Genomic DNA, 15,286 nt, shown 5'->3' with positions numbered 1-15,286 from the left:
TCCGCACTCAATACACCAATTAACGGTCCTATACAAAAACCGCACTGATCGTAATATTATTAAAGTTAATACGACCGAATCACACTGCAAAACGAACTCTACCACACACAGTTAGAGTTGGAAATCGTGTGTGGGGGAGTTCCTCAATCGGTGTTTGGTATAGTTCTACACAGGTCTCATCTAAGAGGATTAAAATGTCGTTGACCGTAACGCAAAAAATCGTCCACGCAAGTCTTCTTAAGGTGACCGCACTCGATACCAACTTATTTGATTAACGAACTACTCGAGTGAGGGCTCAAGTACTTATGTAAACTTGACTAAAGAGTAAGGATGTCTAGGAAATTAATTGCAGCTATTGAAGCATGATAGAAGTTAGGCAAAGCAGTTCATTGCTGAAAATCCTTTCAGGAATGGAAAGTTTCTGAAGGAAAACCATTATATTGCGAAACCAGTGATTAATTATTTGAATAAATAAAACTCGGGAGTTAATCACTGGGTTGTTTTTTTTTCTGGCTTTCGCGGTTTGCCTTTAACCACAACGGAAAATCACTATCGACCAAACCCTTTTATTCAAAATTCATGAGTGAAGCTATTGAAATAAATACTATAATGCAATCTCAATTACATTCTAGTAGGACATCCTCTTTTCCCAATATTTTGGTAACACAAAAATGACTTTTTTTTAAAGATTATTAGCAATTTGTATTACGATCGGTCAAAAGAGAGATGCAGGCTATGGCGCGAGAGAGGTGATCTCCCCTGCCCTTTTGTCCCTATGTCTGAGAGTCCTCCACCTGGACATGAGCTCCCCTGGCTTACCTGGAAGTCTTTAAATAGACTTCGGACGCAGGTTGGCCGTAGTAAGGACAATCTGGTCAGGTGGGGATTCTTGGATGGCTTAAACATGGAGTGCAGGTGCGGTTTTGTTCCCCAGTCGATGAAGCACCTGATGTCATGCCCTGAGTGCCCAAGCAACTGCACTCAGGAGGATTTGATGAGTGCTACTGACAACGCCACCCTTGTGGCGGAGTTATGGGCTGACACTGTGTAGGTTTGTTGTCGACACGAAAAGAAGAAGAAGAATTTGTATTGTCCAAATTACTTATAGTCCCATTAGCCCCTCTTGTTAAGCTAAATAAGCTTGTGTTACGAGTGGGCTCACCACAATAGTCAAGCGGCGTTGGGATTCGAACCCGCGTTCCTCGGATTTCGAGTCGGCCAGTCCGACCACTTCACCGTTGGGATATCGTTGCTATAAGTTTACATTGTTATTAATAAAAATTGTATAGGTAGGTATGTACTTATTCAGAGGTCCAGCTATAGATATAAATAAAAGGATACGATCTTGAGTGCCCGATTCCTGAAGTCCACTACGGTGAAGTTCTGGTGTGGTTCGAGGATGTCCAGAAGATGATGCGGTGCCGCCTCTCTTTCTTCCACGCTGGCTTTAGCTGTCACCACATCCAAGCCTTTGTAGATCTGAAACAGATAGGCAATATTGTACTCTATCGTCCTAGAGATTAGGTTTAACTCATAACTGAGATTTATGTCAAATTAAATATGGTGATTTGACCTTTTATTTACATGGGCATGTTCATAAACTACATCTAAAGCTGTAATACAGGTTGGCATACTTAAGTTCGCGACTTCGTATCATAGTTTTCAGGAAAGATTATTAAATATAAAAAAAAAAAACAATTTTTGGGTATTCACGTCCAATGATAATCTAAATTAAGTTACTTTGCTCATAAAAACTTCCCATATAAATCCTTCTTAATTCAATAAGATTTTAAACTTTCGCGTTTCATTTCAACTAAAACGCCAAGCCGTGTAAAATTTTATTGACCCGTGTTTCAGTTAATACTAGTTCGAAGACCTATTTTGAAACTTAAGTCATACTAAATAATATTATTATGGCTGCTCTACGTGACCGATTATTTCCAGGTCACCTACACTTCCCACGCTACTCTACAAATATGTGAATACTCATCTTAGTTGTGCGTAAAATCTAAAACAATATAGCGTTCATTAATATTAATTAAGATCCTAATATATCACGAGGATACCTTTTGTCTGATCATTCACTATATAAGTCAATGTTACAATTATGTAAATGCAAGTAAAACGTATGAAATGTATGGAAGTGGGACGTGGAGATTAACCTGTAAGTGCTCGGGTAGGCTTTTTAAGAACACAGGATAAAAAAAATGCGTAGAATGGAAGAAGCGTAAAGTGTGCAGTACTTCCTCGAGATCGATGTAGTGAACCCAGTGACAACTATGCCACTGTGACATTTCATTAAACTGCAATAGGTACTATTAGGCATGAATATGTATTACGTACTAAAAACAATTTAGTACCTACACGTAACAGTTTCTTACTTACAAAAGTTTCAAAAAAAGGTTTTTCTCACAGTAATCAAATTACAGGAAATTAAAATATTCATTAGTATGTACATCGGCTCTTTTCAGAGCAATTATACACGTCCTACGTAGCTTGCCCTACCACGCCTTCGTTTCGTATTCGTAGAATACATCTAATATTTAATTTGGCCAAAATATTATGATTACTAATTATATTATTAGCAATTTTAGCTAAACTAAAATAAGATTAATTACCGTTCTCGTTTGTCTATATCCGATTGTAAAACGTATACACCTAAAACCCCCGGTACTGAAGGGTTAATTAACTGAATAATAGCCACGCATTGAATATTCATTGTCAAAGGCCCGATGAGATGAGTGTAGACAAGCCTTGTCTGGTTAACTCACTTGTATTTTTTAAAGATGTTTCGATAATTCTAATATATTTTAATCCGTATACCTACCAACTTCTAAACCGCTTTGCGTAGATTTTAGTATGTCACATAAATCTTTAGTAACTAAAATAAAATTACTCGTATTTACATAACATTAGTAAGAAACTGACTGGAAGTTTAAAATCATCTTAAAAAGCTTTTCATTTACCATTTAAGTAAAAATAGGGTAAGTGCTTTCAAAATCTTATGAATATTAACGTCAGGCATACTTCGACACCACCAAAAAAGGCCAGCGGTCAAGGGGTTAAGAAACAATTTCAAAATTGCCACTCGAAAAAAATAAAAAATGATACTTGGCGAAAATCACACGTCAAATACAAAATTGTAAGATATTTTCAATTCGCTTCAGCGTTAAACGAAAGCGTTAAAAATCGACGAATATTGAACTTGGGACTGTATCGTGTCGTATTCTGGCATTAGTAGAGAAAAAATGACAGATAATGTACACTTTATTACAGTGACGCACACGATAAGAAAGGAAATTTAAAAATCTTGGTGCTTTAACCTCTGATTTTTATCAGCACATTATTGCAACAGACGCGGCGGGCACTAATAACGAACGTAAAGGATTGGAGTATAAAGATGAGAGCTTGTTATACAAATTGCTAAAAATGAGGCAAATATTGGTTTCGACATTACATTGTCAGTTTCGTTGCTTAAAACTGCAAGTAAGTAAATACCAATAGTCTGCCACAATATACGATACTTTAGCATTTTTGCAAACAAATATGACGATTGATACCGAGCTTTCGATGCCTCTAAAAACTTAAAGTAGGTACTCCTAGTAAACTGATCTAATTCATTGCAAATAGTAAGTTTAATACAATTTATGTGAAAAGAAAATGTCTGAGACCTATTGTGGCCTTACAATATTGGGAAAATTAATTAGAAGAAAGAAGAGAAGATTCTCAGTAAAAGATTTTACAGGTTACAGTTAAATGCACCAAAAGCGCACTTACAATGTCTTTTCCTGTTGCAATTATCATTATCGCCAAATATAGTCGAGCAAGCCAAAGAGCACGATCTCCCGCCTTTTCATGCAGCCACTCGTAGATACATAGGGATGCCTGATCGAATAATCGAATGAATCGGAGAAACAATGAATTAACTAAAACGAAATTGTTTTCGAGGAGATTTTTTTTTACTTTTGCGGAAGTCGGATAAAACGGGAGAATTCCGCTAAATGGAAAGTGGCAACCCTAACGAGATATTATTAAAATACCTACCAGCTTATTAATTAATGATCTTGTCGTGATCAAATCGTCCGAAACGAATGTCACGTTATCAGTTTGCGTAAACGAGCGAACCAAAACATTCAAGATTCGGCTGGGTTATCGTGGTGCCCCATCCCTTCCGTCACCATTGACGGGACCAATGTCACCTTTGTGTTATCGCCTATTTTAAAATTGGATCGTCGTACGAGACGATCGCGTGGTATGTTGTGTAACGTGTGAGATAGTGAGGTTTTAAGAGGATTTATTTCAGTAGGCAGATTCGTTTTATACAACTTAGAGAGAGGTTCTTGAAACGGAGGTTCGGGTAAAGATTTACCATTAGATAGATTTTTGGGTTTTAGAACTGCATATCGTAGAGTTATTGTAATCTATGCTGACTGTTTTAAAATTGTAAAGTAATTTTGTCTGTCTGATTTTTCGTTGGAATTATCACACCCAAACGAGTAAAGTATTTTTATGAATTTCGATACACAGATAAATTTAACTTTAGTGAAGGAATACCTTCAGGTTAGGTAGATTTGCCACAGAAAAGGGGGTGAAACAAGGGATGAAAGTTTGTTTAGCGAAATAATTATTTCTTTTTCTAAGCAAAAACGAGTGTTAGTGCTAGGTGGACCGACGATCTGGTGAAGGTCGCTGGAAGAACCTGGATGCGGGCAGCGCAGGACCGGTTGATATGGAAATCCTTGGGGGAGGTCTTTGTCCAGCAGTGGACGTCATTTGGCTGAAACGAACGAATGAGTGTTTCAAGTGAAATTGATTCTACGACTGTCTTTGATCTTGAAAATACTCAGAATACTAGTAAGCAACTATCACCCGTATTCACAAACGATGTTTGCTTAAGCGAAGGAGCAAATCAAACGCACAGCGTTGAATAGAGCTCTGTGATTGGTTCGTATGTGACCCTGTTGGACACACTGTGAGACCTCATAGGAATGTTTGTGAATACGGGTGTAATACATTTTTGAAGACATGTCTAATGTAGATCACTGAGTCATTCAGACATGTCCCAAGAAGTTCTTTTCACTTTTATCAGGAGATAATTTGCCAGCTCTCTTAGTATCGCTACGGGGCGTTAGGCCACGGGGGCCTTGACATTAAGTAAAGCCGAGCCTACCAGAAACATAGAAGAAGCTGGTATACAAAATACTTCTATGGGTAAGTAAAATTTATACTGAAGACTTTAAAACTGAATTTGAAACTGCTCTACATCCGTTTGAGAGTCAAAAATTTTTATGCTTGGACAAGGCAGAATTACCTATGTACTCAATCAGTCGATCGAAACTGAGACTTGTATTATTAAGTTTATTTTGTGATAGACTAATAATTGTCTAGATACTGATGATATAATACGTAGTTAGTTTTCTTTTTCATCAAACTAAACTAAAACTGGTAAAAAATATTTGACTAACCGTTTTCGCGCGTAAATCTTTAATAGAGACATTACCACAATCATCAACTGATTAAGAAACAAACTTATAAGTAATTTGTAGAAACAACTTACACCTAATTTGTAAGATGGTTATGTAAGGAGAAATTCTGAGTCCTTCTCAGTCGGTACACTCTTGTCAGAGTGGTCGTGGTCATCATTGTGAATCACGATTCAGAGTGATGTTTCTCGTAATACGGCGCCATTCCTCGCGGACTGCAGCTTTCCAGGTACTTTCGCTAACCTGAGTAGTTGAGGTGAAAATTACAAAATTTACAAACAATCCCAGGGGGGATTCCTGGGAAAGTTTTTAGTTGTATTCTACGCTTTTCTCGTTCACCAGACCAGACCGCGTTAGGTTTTGCTCGAAATCGACAGTTTCCATCGTTACTCGCTCCATTGGACTGGGTTTCACTTCCTTGCTGTAATATTTGTTACTATTAAGAAAAAATAAAATTATGTTACTAATGGGAAACGAAAGTGACAAAACCATAAACTTCTTAGGTTATGCAATCCATGTAAGTATGTTTGGTAGAACAAAATAAAATGGTTTTTGCAATCGTAAGATAATTTTCATTATGTAGAAGTATCTGAGTAAGTATCACTTGAAAATCAAGATAAATCTTATCAAAGCAGTTCCGGAAAAGATAATTTTGATTAGTAGGTATTTATTATTTATTGAGAGATTTTTGGTAAGTACACCTAAAAAATCTAGAGTTCCTACAGTAGCTTGGGTAATATGATACTAAGTCTGAGTTGCACCATCTCACTTTAACTTTGACAAACGTCAAAAATCTGTCAAACTTCATGCAAAAAGCACCGGTTATTATTACGGTTAAAATAAAATGGTGCAACTCAGCCTAAGTAAAAATTACTCTTATTATTTTGGAGCACTTAAATTTTGATCCCTAGTAAAGACCCTAGGGGTCGGAGTGGCCGACTCGAGATCCGAGGAACGCGGGTTCGAATCCCACCGTCGCTCGACTATTGTGGTGAACCCACTCGTAACACAAGCTTATTTAGCTTAACACGAGGGGCTAACGGGACTATTAGTAATTTGGGCAATACTCGTACAAATTGCTAATATTTTTTTTAAAAAAAGAAAAAAATAATAATGAGTAGTGGTCAAATATCAGCAAAATGCATCTTACGATGGTCAGATTGACTTTCAGTACAATTTCTAAGGAAAAAAAGTCCCGAGAAAGACGTTGAGTTAGTAACGCACCGAGACGTTCACGTTCACTCACGTTCCGATAAAGAATCTACAATTCGGTCAACCGTCGGTTATCGGTCGTCAGTCCATTGATTAACTGACGACAATGTTACCGCTATGCACCGGATGCCCTTATCTGTCGGGGCAAGGTCACGGTTACAGTTGCCGCCGAATTTGCGCGCGAGAGCAAAGTTTAACTCTTTTTACCCAACTGCGCGAGGAGTGATTGAAGGAGGGTTAAAGTTAAATCAAATCAAAAATATTTCATACATTTTAAACCAGTATTTTGGCACTTATGAACGTCAAAAATAAAAAAAGATTAAAAGTAAAGAAGGTGACAGGGATATTCGACCTATTCCTTGAAAGGGGTTATACTAGAGGTCATTGGCAATAGATTAAGTCCAGTATAAATTGAATTACGGTAACTAAGACTTTTTGTACTATCTGCAATTTTTTTAACTCTTTTTTATGTCGTCATTCAAATTGTCTCTTTCTTATTTCACCCTCTATAAGATTTATTTCACTTAGGTCCAACTTTTACTTTATCTCTATTACCAAAATAGTTTCAGTGGTTCAGGACCAGGTATGAAAAAAGATATAATTGCTACTAAGTGCACATGCACTGAATAGTAAAGATAAAAAAAAACGTTTTTTTACTTCATATTGTGTTGCTCGATTTGAGAATAGTTATGTAATAGATACTAGTGCATTTGTAATTGACTTTTGTAAATTCAAATTCATTTATTCAGAGAAATACACGTTTAAACATATTATAAGAACACATTATACGAACACACAAGAACATATTTCGTGCGAGTTCAAAATTTTGAAGTCTACGAATAGACGTAAAAGTCAAGAGCTAGGTTACATTTGCATTTGCAGACTGAATTAATGACTTATAATAGTCACAAAAATATACATTTACTCAACGCATTTGCCTAGCGAATGCAGATGGCATTTGAATACATAAAATATTTATAAAAGACGTCATTAAGCATACCTAACGTATTGCTAAAGTCACCTTGGCGGGCACACCGATGCCAGTTGCGGTAGGACCAACCAATTTTACATATAAACTATTGGATAGCCAATATATCTTGAACCCTATTCGCTCAACTTTACTCCAACACTTTACGAGACTGCCCAGGTCTAGATGAACTGGATAGACGAGTTGACTAGTTTAAAGGGAACTATTTTTTCTGAAAATTTGTTCTTCAAGAGGGGTAAACAGGATTTGGTTACGTTGTAATCGCTTCTGTGGTCTAGTGGTAAGACCACCTGCTTCAGACACAGAGGTCCCGGGTTCGATTCCCAGTGGGGGCAGATTTTTCTGTTCGGTTTGGTTGGTGGTAGCTTGTTCTAAGTCCGCCTGGCTAGCTCACCATCTTACCTAAGTCTGTCGCCATAACAACAATTTTAACAGCATTGTTGTGTTCCGGCAATTAGAGGTAAGATAGCCTGTTCCTCCGTGGTTGAGGATTCCGGGTGAGGCTCGCTTCCACCTTCGGCCTGATCATCACTTACCATCAGGTGAGATACAGGCCAAGAGCTGTCTCGTTGTGGATAAAAATAAAATAAATAAATATAGTGCAGGCACGTATGGATGGCGTCGTAATTACAGTACTATCTTTGGAACGATAAGTATCTACTGCGAACTTATGAAAGAAAATGTGACGCAGCTAGTAAAAAAAGTTCGCAATAAACTCTAAATAACCTTACCTCATATTAAAAATAAATAATTAACCGCAGCATACGTATTAACTACCACACGTGATTATTTTTAAAGAATACGGCAAAACGATTTTGCTGAATCGTCTACGATGGTACCTACTTATTTTGCATTATCGCTCGAAAGCATTATACGAGTAGCTTTGTAATCAAACCCCAATTTACCATAAAAATCAATCGGAACTTTTTTTAAATTTTGGGAATTTGAAGGTAAACGAAATCTAATACGGGCTTGGAATCCAAACGTTTCAAAAATACGTCTCTAAAATGCTGCAGAAACAAAAGCGGTTGAACTGATGAGTTCTAAGAACGAAGAGTATTTTTAAAGCTCATAGCAGACTTATCAACTCGGAAAGGAATCAACACTATCGCCTCTCGCGAGCTGTCATCGTCTTTCGCGAGCTGTCAATCGCGTGGTGAGGCGTTTATGTTAGGCCCAGAACAGACGGTGAAACGCAACTGCAACGAAACTGCAACTTTCTGATGATTCTGATGAATGAAACTGAAACTGAAAGTTTCAAAGGTCGCGTCATGTGTGGTCTCTCAACGGACGCTATGGCAGAAACTTAGATGCAACTCAAAAGTAACTAGCAGTTGCAGTTGCGTTTCACCGTCTGTTCTGAGCCTTACGGTACGGATAAGATGATAAGGTGTGCGTTGCAGTATGGACTTTCATACAAAGAATACTCACCACCCCGAGTTGATACTTGATACGGCTACGATCCCTTTCCGGGTTGATAAATGTGCGACGACCTTAAATTTGAAGAAGGACCAATTTATCGAACTGGCGAAATAGAATTACAGGTAATCAGCTGAGCCATCGATTGTGAGAATACAAAAGAGTTTCGATAGATATTTAGATAACTTTATTACCTTAACCTAAAGTAGGTATTTACACACAAAGGTATCGGTCCGATTGATTACGTTACATTCATCATCATCATTTCAGCCATACAGATCATAGGCCTCTCCCAATGCTTTCCATGTTGATCGATTGGTAGCAGCATGCGTCCAGCGCTTCCCTGCGACCTTTACGATGTCGTCAGTCCACCTTGTAGGTGGACGTTACATTCACGTTACCATAAATGAAGAGTGAAATTAGTGGGACACAATGTGTGACAATAAAATGTACACTACAGAATTTTCTCGAGTATTTCTATGTAATGTTCTTATGAAGGGCGTAATACAGGTAAAAGCTCAGTTTCCAAAGGATTTGGTTCGTGAAAGGGCGATATACTTGAACATAATAATAGAGCGGCTTGTTGTCCTGTTACAATAAATGTGGAATTGTGGAAAGCAATCATATTCTTTTGACGGTTCAAAACGTACGATAAACTCTGTTTAACAAGGCGTTTGACAGAATACAGCGCACGTTTTGAACTGACAAGTGAATATTCACCTTTAGGACATGAACCGAAGAAGTTTCATTTTCAATACCAATTTAAGCATACAGAAATAAACGGACGGTGACATACATATACGTAATAAAGTATCGCCAGATGGAAAACGATACGATACGGGACGATATACCCGTCGCGTGATGATCACGTGATTTTTCGTACAATAAATCTGTGACAATGTATGAATACAGGGTGACTGCAATCAGTATCCATTTTTTTAATTAGATCTTTAGAACAATTTAACAGTACCACTTTATCTATTTATATTTTTCGCAAAAAATACATTAAATCTAATTCGTGGGTGCCCATAAAATCTTAAGTTTTAAAGGTTAAGGCTTATGTTTGTGCACCATTATCTCTATCAAGCTTTGCAGTTAACTGTGTGTACGTATTTTTCTACAAACAAAGTAAATTATCCACTGTGCCAATTTTGAAAACTGTGCACAGCGGATAAAAATTAAATTAATATGAAAAAAAAAATGTTTTCTTCACGTAAATTGATTAAGTTACTGATTCTCGCTCCTTAAAATTTGGTCACTGATTGACCTTGCAAAATTCACCCTGTTACGATATCACTTACATTATCGTGGCTTGCACGTGTCAACCGCTGACCTTATTAATTTGGTCATAGTTGAAACCACCGAATCGATCCACAAAATATCGATTAAGAATCGATAAATCGGGTCACACTAACGCGGAACTAGTCACCTTGAATACGAATGCGAATTACGAACAGATATTGTTATCGGCTGATGTTTTAAAATATTTTACAACTCGCATAAAAATCAGTTGCTACGGACCATCTGCGGGGCCAAGTCATACGCTGAAGCGAGTGCCTACTCGTATTGATTAAATTAATATTAAAATAGATTTTTTTCTAAATGTAGAGACGACAGCACATCTGGAGTAGTGAACCCCATCATCATACATTTTGTTGTAGACTAAGAGCTAGTGAACGCCAGACCTACGTCATTTAATAAAAGCTGAAAGTTTGTCAGCGTATGCTCCCAATATAGGATATAATGTCGGTGAATTATGAAGTTTGGGTCATCGTGGCTTTGGGAGCTACCCTAAAAAAACTGTCTGGCAAGGAGTTGGAACTGTCAAAACCGTCTGGCTGATGGGGAAAATACTTCTAATTATTGTCCAAATATTATACATAAAATATATCAGATTCTGGTCTGGCGTTCACTAGCTCTTAGTCTATTGCAAACTCAATCCTATTACAATTAGGTACGTATATAGGACCCCAAACTGTCCTAGATGTGCTGGCGTCTGTCTGTCCTGTACATCTTTGCTCGTAGACCGGAAAAGTTCTAGAGTGGCGACCACGGACCGGAAAACGTAGTGAAGGCAGCAACGTTTAATTTAAAATCGTAATTTCTTTGAGTTACTTCAATAAATTATTTGTAAATAGAGTCCGAACTCCTCAGTCCGAAGTCCGAGTACCAGGATGGGAAATCGCTCTATCATAAAAGCATAATATTATAATGTACTAGCTTTCCGCCCGCGGCTTCACCCGCGTGGAATTTTGTCTGTCACAGAAAAACTTTATGGCGTGCGTCCCTGTTTCAAAAACCGGGATAAAAACTATCCTATGCCCTTTAAATAAATAAATAAAAAATCGTTTATTGCTTGCTTTACAAAAAAGAAATTACAAAAAAAAACTTATATTAACCCTACCGTACCCTATGTGGTACGGAATCTTTTTGAAAATATTTCGAAGTACCAAACTGTTGTTAATTTGCAAAAATAATTGTGACAGTAAGCTAAAAGTGATTATTTTACATAAAAATATTTAAAAATATGTTTTAACAAGTGGTTTCGGAAATATTTATGAAATTCCTCGACAGAAAACCAAAAAAGTATTTACAATGTATTTAAGAAGGTATAATTTCTTATTATTCATGGTAAATTATGTTATTTATCAATTTTATTTAAAAAATAGAGTACAATAGATTATCATGACTACAAAAAAAATATTATTTAGATTATTTTTATACGGTTTATTCCAGTCTAAAATAGGTGTACCGTATAAGGTACAGTAGGTCTATGCATGAGCAAATCATGCGAAAAAATATAATTTAATTTTTATTTTTTTTTGTTTTAGGCTATTGATGCTTCACTATAATGCCTCAACTCATGAAAAATTTGATAATTTCAGCAAACATAAAGTAATCTTGGTATTTTTCTACTGCTGTCTTGTCAGATGACCGCTATTGATGATCAGACTGACGAAGATTTAGACGATAAAGATAGTGTCAATGTAAATAATAACTCTCAGAGTTTTCTTCGATGGATTTGCTATATTTCCATCGTCGTGTTGCTAAATGCCATTATGGATAGCACTAAATGTAACAAATCAGAAGAAGCTAGGTCTTTTTCAGCTATCCTCACTAACTTCGGAGAAGGTAAGAAAAAAGAACCAAATGTGGTTAGTATCACAGAAATTGTCTTACAAGATATGCCAAGTGTGATACTAGTGATTATGTGATATTATTTTAATTTTATATCATACAAAAATAAATAAAAATTTTCTTTGAACAACGACTATGTTTTGCTTGCTTATAGACCTACTGTACCCTATATGGTACGGGCTCCCCACGGCCCCCTATTTATGGATTATTTTTTAAAATATTTTTTTCATGATTTTTAGGCTTCCCTTTATAAGTTTTTGCTGAAAAATCAATTTTTATTTACAAAAATAATTATCGGTCTAAATGGGTTAAAAAGGTGGAAGCAACTGGAGGTGGTTCAGCTTGTGCTGCCAAGGACTACTTGCCCTAGACGGCGCTGGTTTTCAGCCATCCCCACTTCTCTTGAGGTGTTGATCGAGAAGATTGGTCACGATTCTTTCCGGGCCTCAAACTATCTCTATGTCAAACCATCACCCTTTCATTAAAATCGGTTCAATGGTTTAGGCGTGAAAACGAGACAGACAGACAGACAGACATACAGACGGACAGACCGACAGACAGACAGACGGACAGACAGACAGACAAAGTTACTTTCGCATTTATAATATTAGTAGGATAAGAACATTTTTCGCTTCCAACTTCGACTCGCTGGTCATAGCGCCCCACAAAAATGTGAAACGCATAAAATTGACAGATAAATAAATTAACCAAGGCCGCAAGTTATCGCAACTATTCGCACTACTTTGTAACAGTCTACCTACAATGTTTCAGTCATTATCATACACATAGAAATAATGAGTCTTTCAATGACTTGGCCCACTTTTAGCTTGGTTTACGGGCCAAGTCGGTGGATTGAATTTTTACATGTTTTGTCTTCCAGCAGAGGGGCTGGTATTTTATTTTATTGATAAAGTTACACCAACAGCAATACACATTAGATACTCATAGTATACATTAGTGGTAGTGAAGGCTTTGGCCGGAATCCCTCAGTTCCTTCCCAGTTAAGGCGAATGATGGAGCACCGGGGTCGTTTTAGTGACTAACTCGTGGACTGCTGCAACCCATTAGAAGTTTTATGAGATTTTTCTCACTACACAACGTCCTAATCCAGAAGACACTTGACTTCTTCTTCTTATTTGTTTCACTCTTGGCAGAGCAGTCGTAGTTATGTTGAAGCGTTGTTCACATCGGTTGTAGAGGCGGATACAACTCTCCGCACGATCTTCCGCCATCTCTCTCTGTTGGCAAACTGTCTGGTGCAGTCACATACGCCGTCTCCCACTGCCGATTTGACATCATCATAATCAAAAATAACTTTTTTCTGGAGGTTTCCGCTTTGGTAAACTATGGAAGACAACAATCAAATCAAACCGTTCAAATACATAATATTATTAATAAAAACTATGAATGGTCGTAAAGAATTGCCATGGCCCCATAATAGGAATAAAATAATTTAGTTTTACGCTCAATAATAATCCCTTTATACAATTTTATGTAACTACAAACCGACTAAAGGGTTTTTACAATTCGCTTTTGATGGGCTTGTATGACATGTTGGCTGTTTATTAAATTATTTAAAAATAAACGTCGGTGACTTCCATCATTTTTATTATTTCAGAATAATAAATTTTTATGCATACTTAAAGGTGTTGGCTACAGAAAGGACTTTATCTGTGACGGAATAGAGTTGCTTATCGTGCATTTTACGATAGACGCGTGTGTATTTTTATCCAATGTTATATTAAAGTCGAATCGACTCTAGCGCAGTCTTGCTGATGACTTCAATGCATTTATTTCGATTTAACGGCGCTTCAAAGGAGCATTTATGAATAAATGTAATTTACTGTGATGTTTGGATTAATGATTTATTAAAGTATGGTAATCCGTTCGAGTAGTAAAGTTGAGTATATCGCGTATGAGGCGGTAGAGCCAGGTATAGATTAAACCAATATCGCAGAGGTGGTTGAAGAAAGTGAAATTAAAAATTTGGAAAATGTACGATACTCACACCCGTATTCACAAACATTTCAATGAGGTCTCACAGTGCCCGTGGACGCACAGGGTCCCAAAATCCTATTTATTGACATTACTTGAGTGACACACACGAACCAATCACAGAGTTCTATTCTACGCTCTACGTTCGACTTCGCATAGCGTTGCTGCTTCACTTAAGCAAGCATCGTTTGTGAATACGGGTGTCACTGTGTAGCTGTGTTTGCTAGATAGGGATGTCTGAAATGTCCAAGATATTCATTTTTAATGAAAAATACAAAAAGCTTTAATATTAGATAATTGACCAGCGACACTGGGTTTTACCAAAGTACTGCTCAGGGCTACAAACTGAGCAACCTGCGAAAAATTCATGAACTATTCAGGAGCTATTTCTTATTGTCATTCCTCGGGCACCTTCCCATAACCTAAATAGATAATTAAAACCACCTTCAAATGACAACTGACATTGCTTGTAGGTATTTCTTATAGTATTGTTACTGGAATAATTCTAACTAGAATTACATAAGTACAAAAAACTTGTCATTCGGTATGACAAGGTGACATTAAAATGTTCTCAGGAGGAAAAAAAAATCTTAGTAGGTATTTTCTCATCTCTCCACGCCTGGTCTAGAGGCGCGTATTTTGAAACTGCTAATAAACTAACAAATGAAAAGAACTGAAAGTGTGTTACAAGGTCCACGGGCCAAGTCGCTGGTTTGAATTTTAAATGGATTTTCTTCCAGACTTGAAGCGAGATCAAACGTGAAGGAAGACTGTTGTGGACACCCTCTGCCCCATCTAGGGGACTTAGGACCTTAAGTATAGAAAAATGTTGCAAAAGCGGGACATATATTTCGAACTCTTCACGCGTCGTCGCGGGCACAGCTAGATAAACTTATCTATAAATAGCGTCACATCGCGAATTAGGTCTGTAGGTACAGGCGGATGACGTCATCGCGCTGGCCCGCCCGCCCACGCAGCCCTTCATTCGTTTCATGGTTTTAGGCCGCGGCTGCTTACCAGCGAGGAGCGAGTTAGTACTGCACATCAAGCT

The 15,286-nt window shown here is 37.3% G+C and overlaps 1 protein-coding gene across 1 annotated transcript in view; it reads right to left on the bottom strand.

Moving 5' to 3' along the window:
- Positions 1-15,286, bottom strand: part of LOC135077405 (tRNA dimethylallyltransferase) — a 329,624-nt gene that overhangs the window by 171,765 nt on the left and 142,573 nt on the right. The window contains exon 2 of the mRNA XM_063971940.1: positions 1,342-1,479. Coding sequence (XP_063828010.1) covers positions 1,342-1,479 — 138 coding nt within the window. The remainder of the gene's footprint in view (positions 1-1,341; positions 1,480-15,286) is intronic.

The sequence above is a fragment of the Ostrinia nubilalis genome, chromosome 13 (genome assembly GCF_963855985.1).
Source record: "Ostrinia nubilalis chromosome 13, ilOstNubi1.1, whole genome shotgun sequence".
Lineage (NCBI taxonomy): Eukaryota > Metazoa > Arthropoda > Insecta > Lepidoptera > Crambidae > Ostrinia > Ostrinia nubilalis.
The sequence above is the reverse complement of the archived record's forward strand: the minus strand, read 5'-3'. Positions and strand labels throughout refer to the sequence as shown.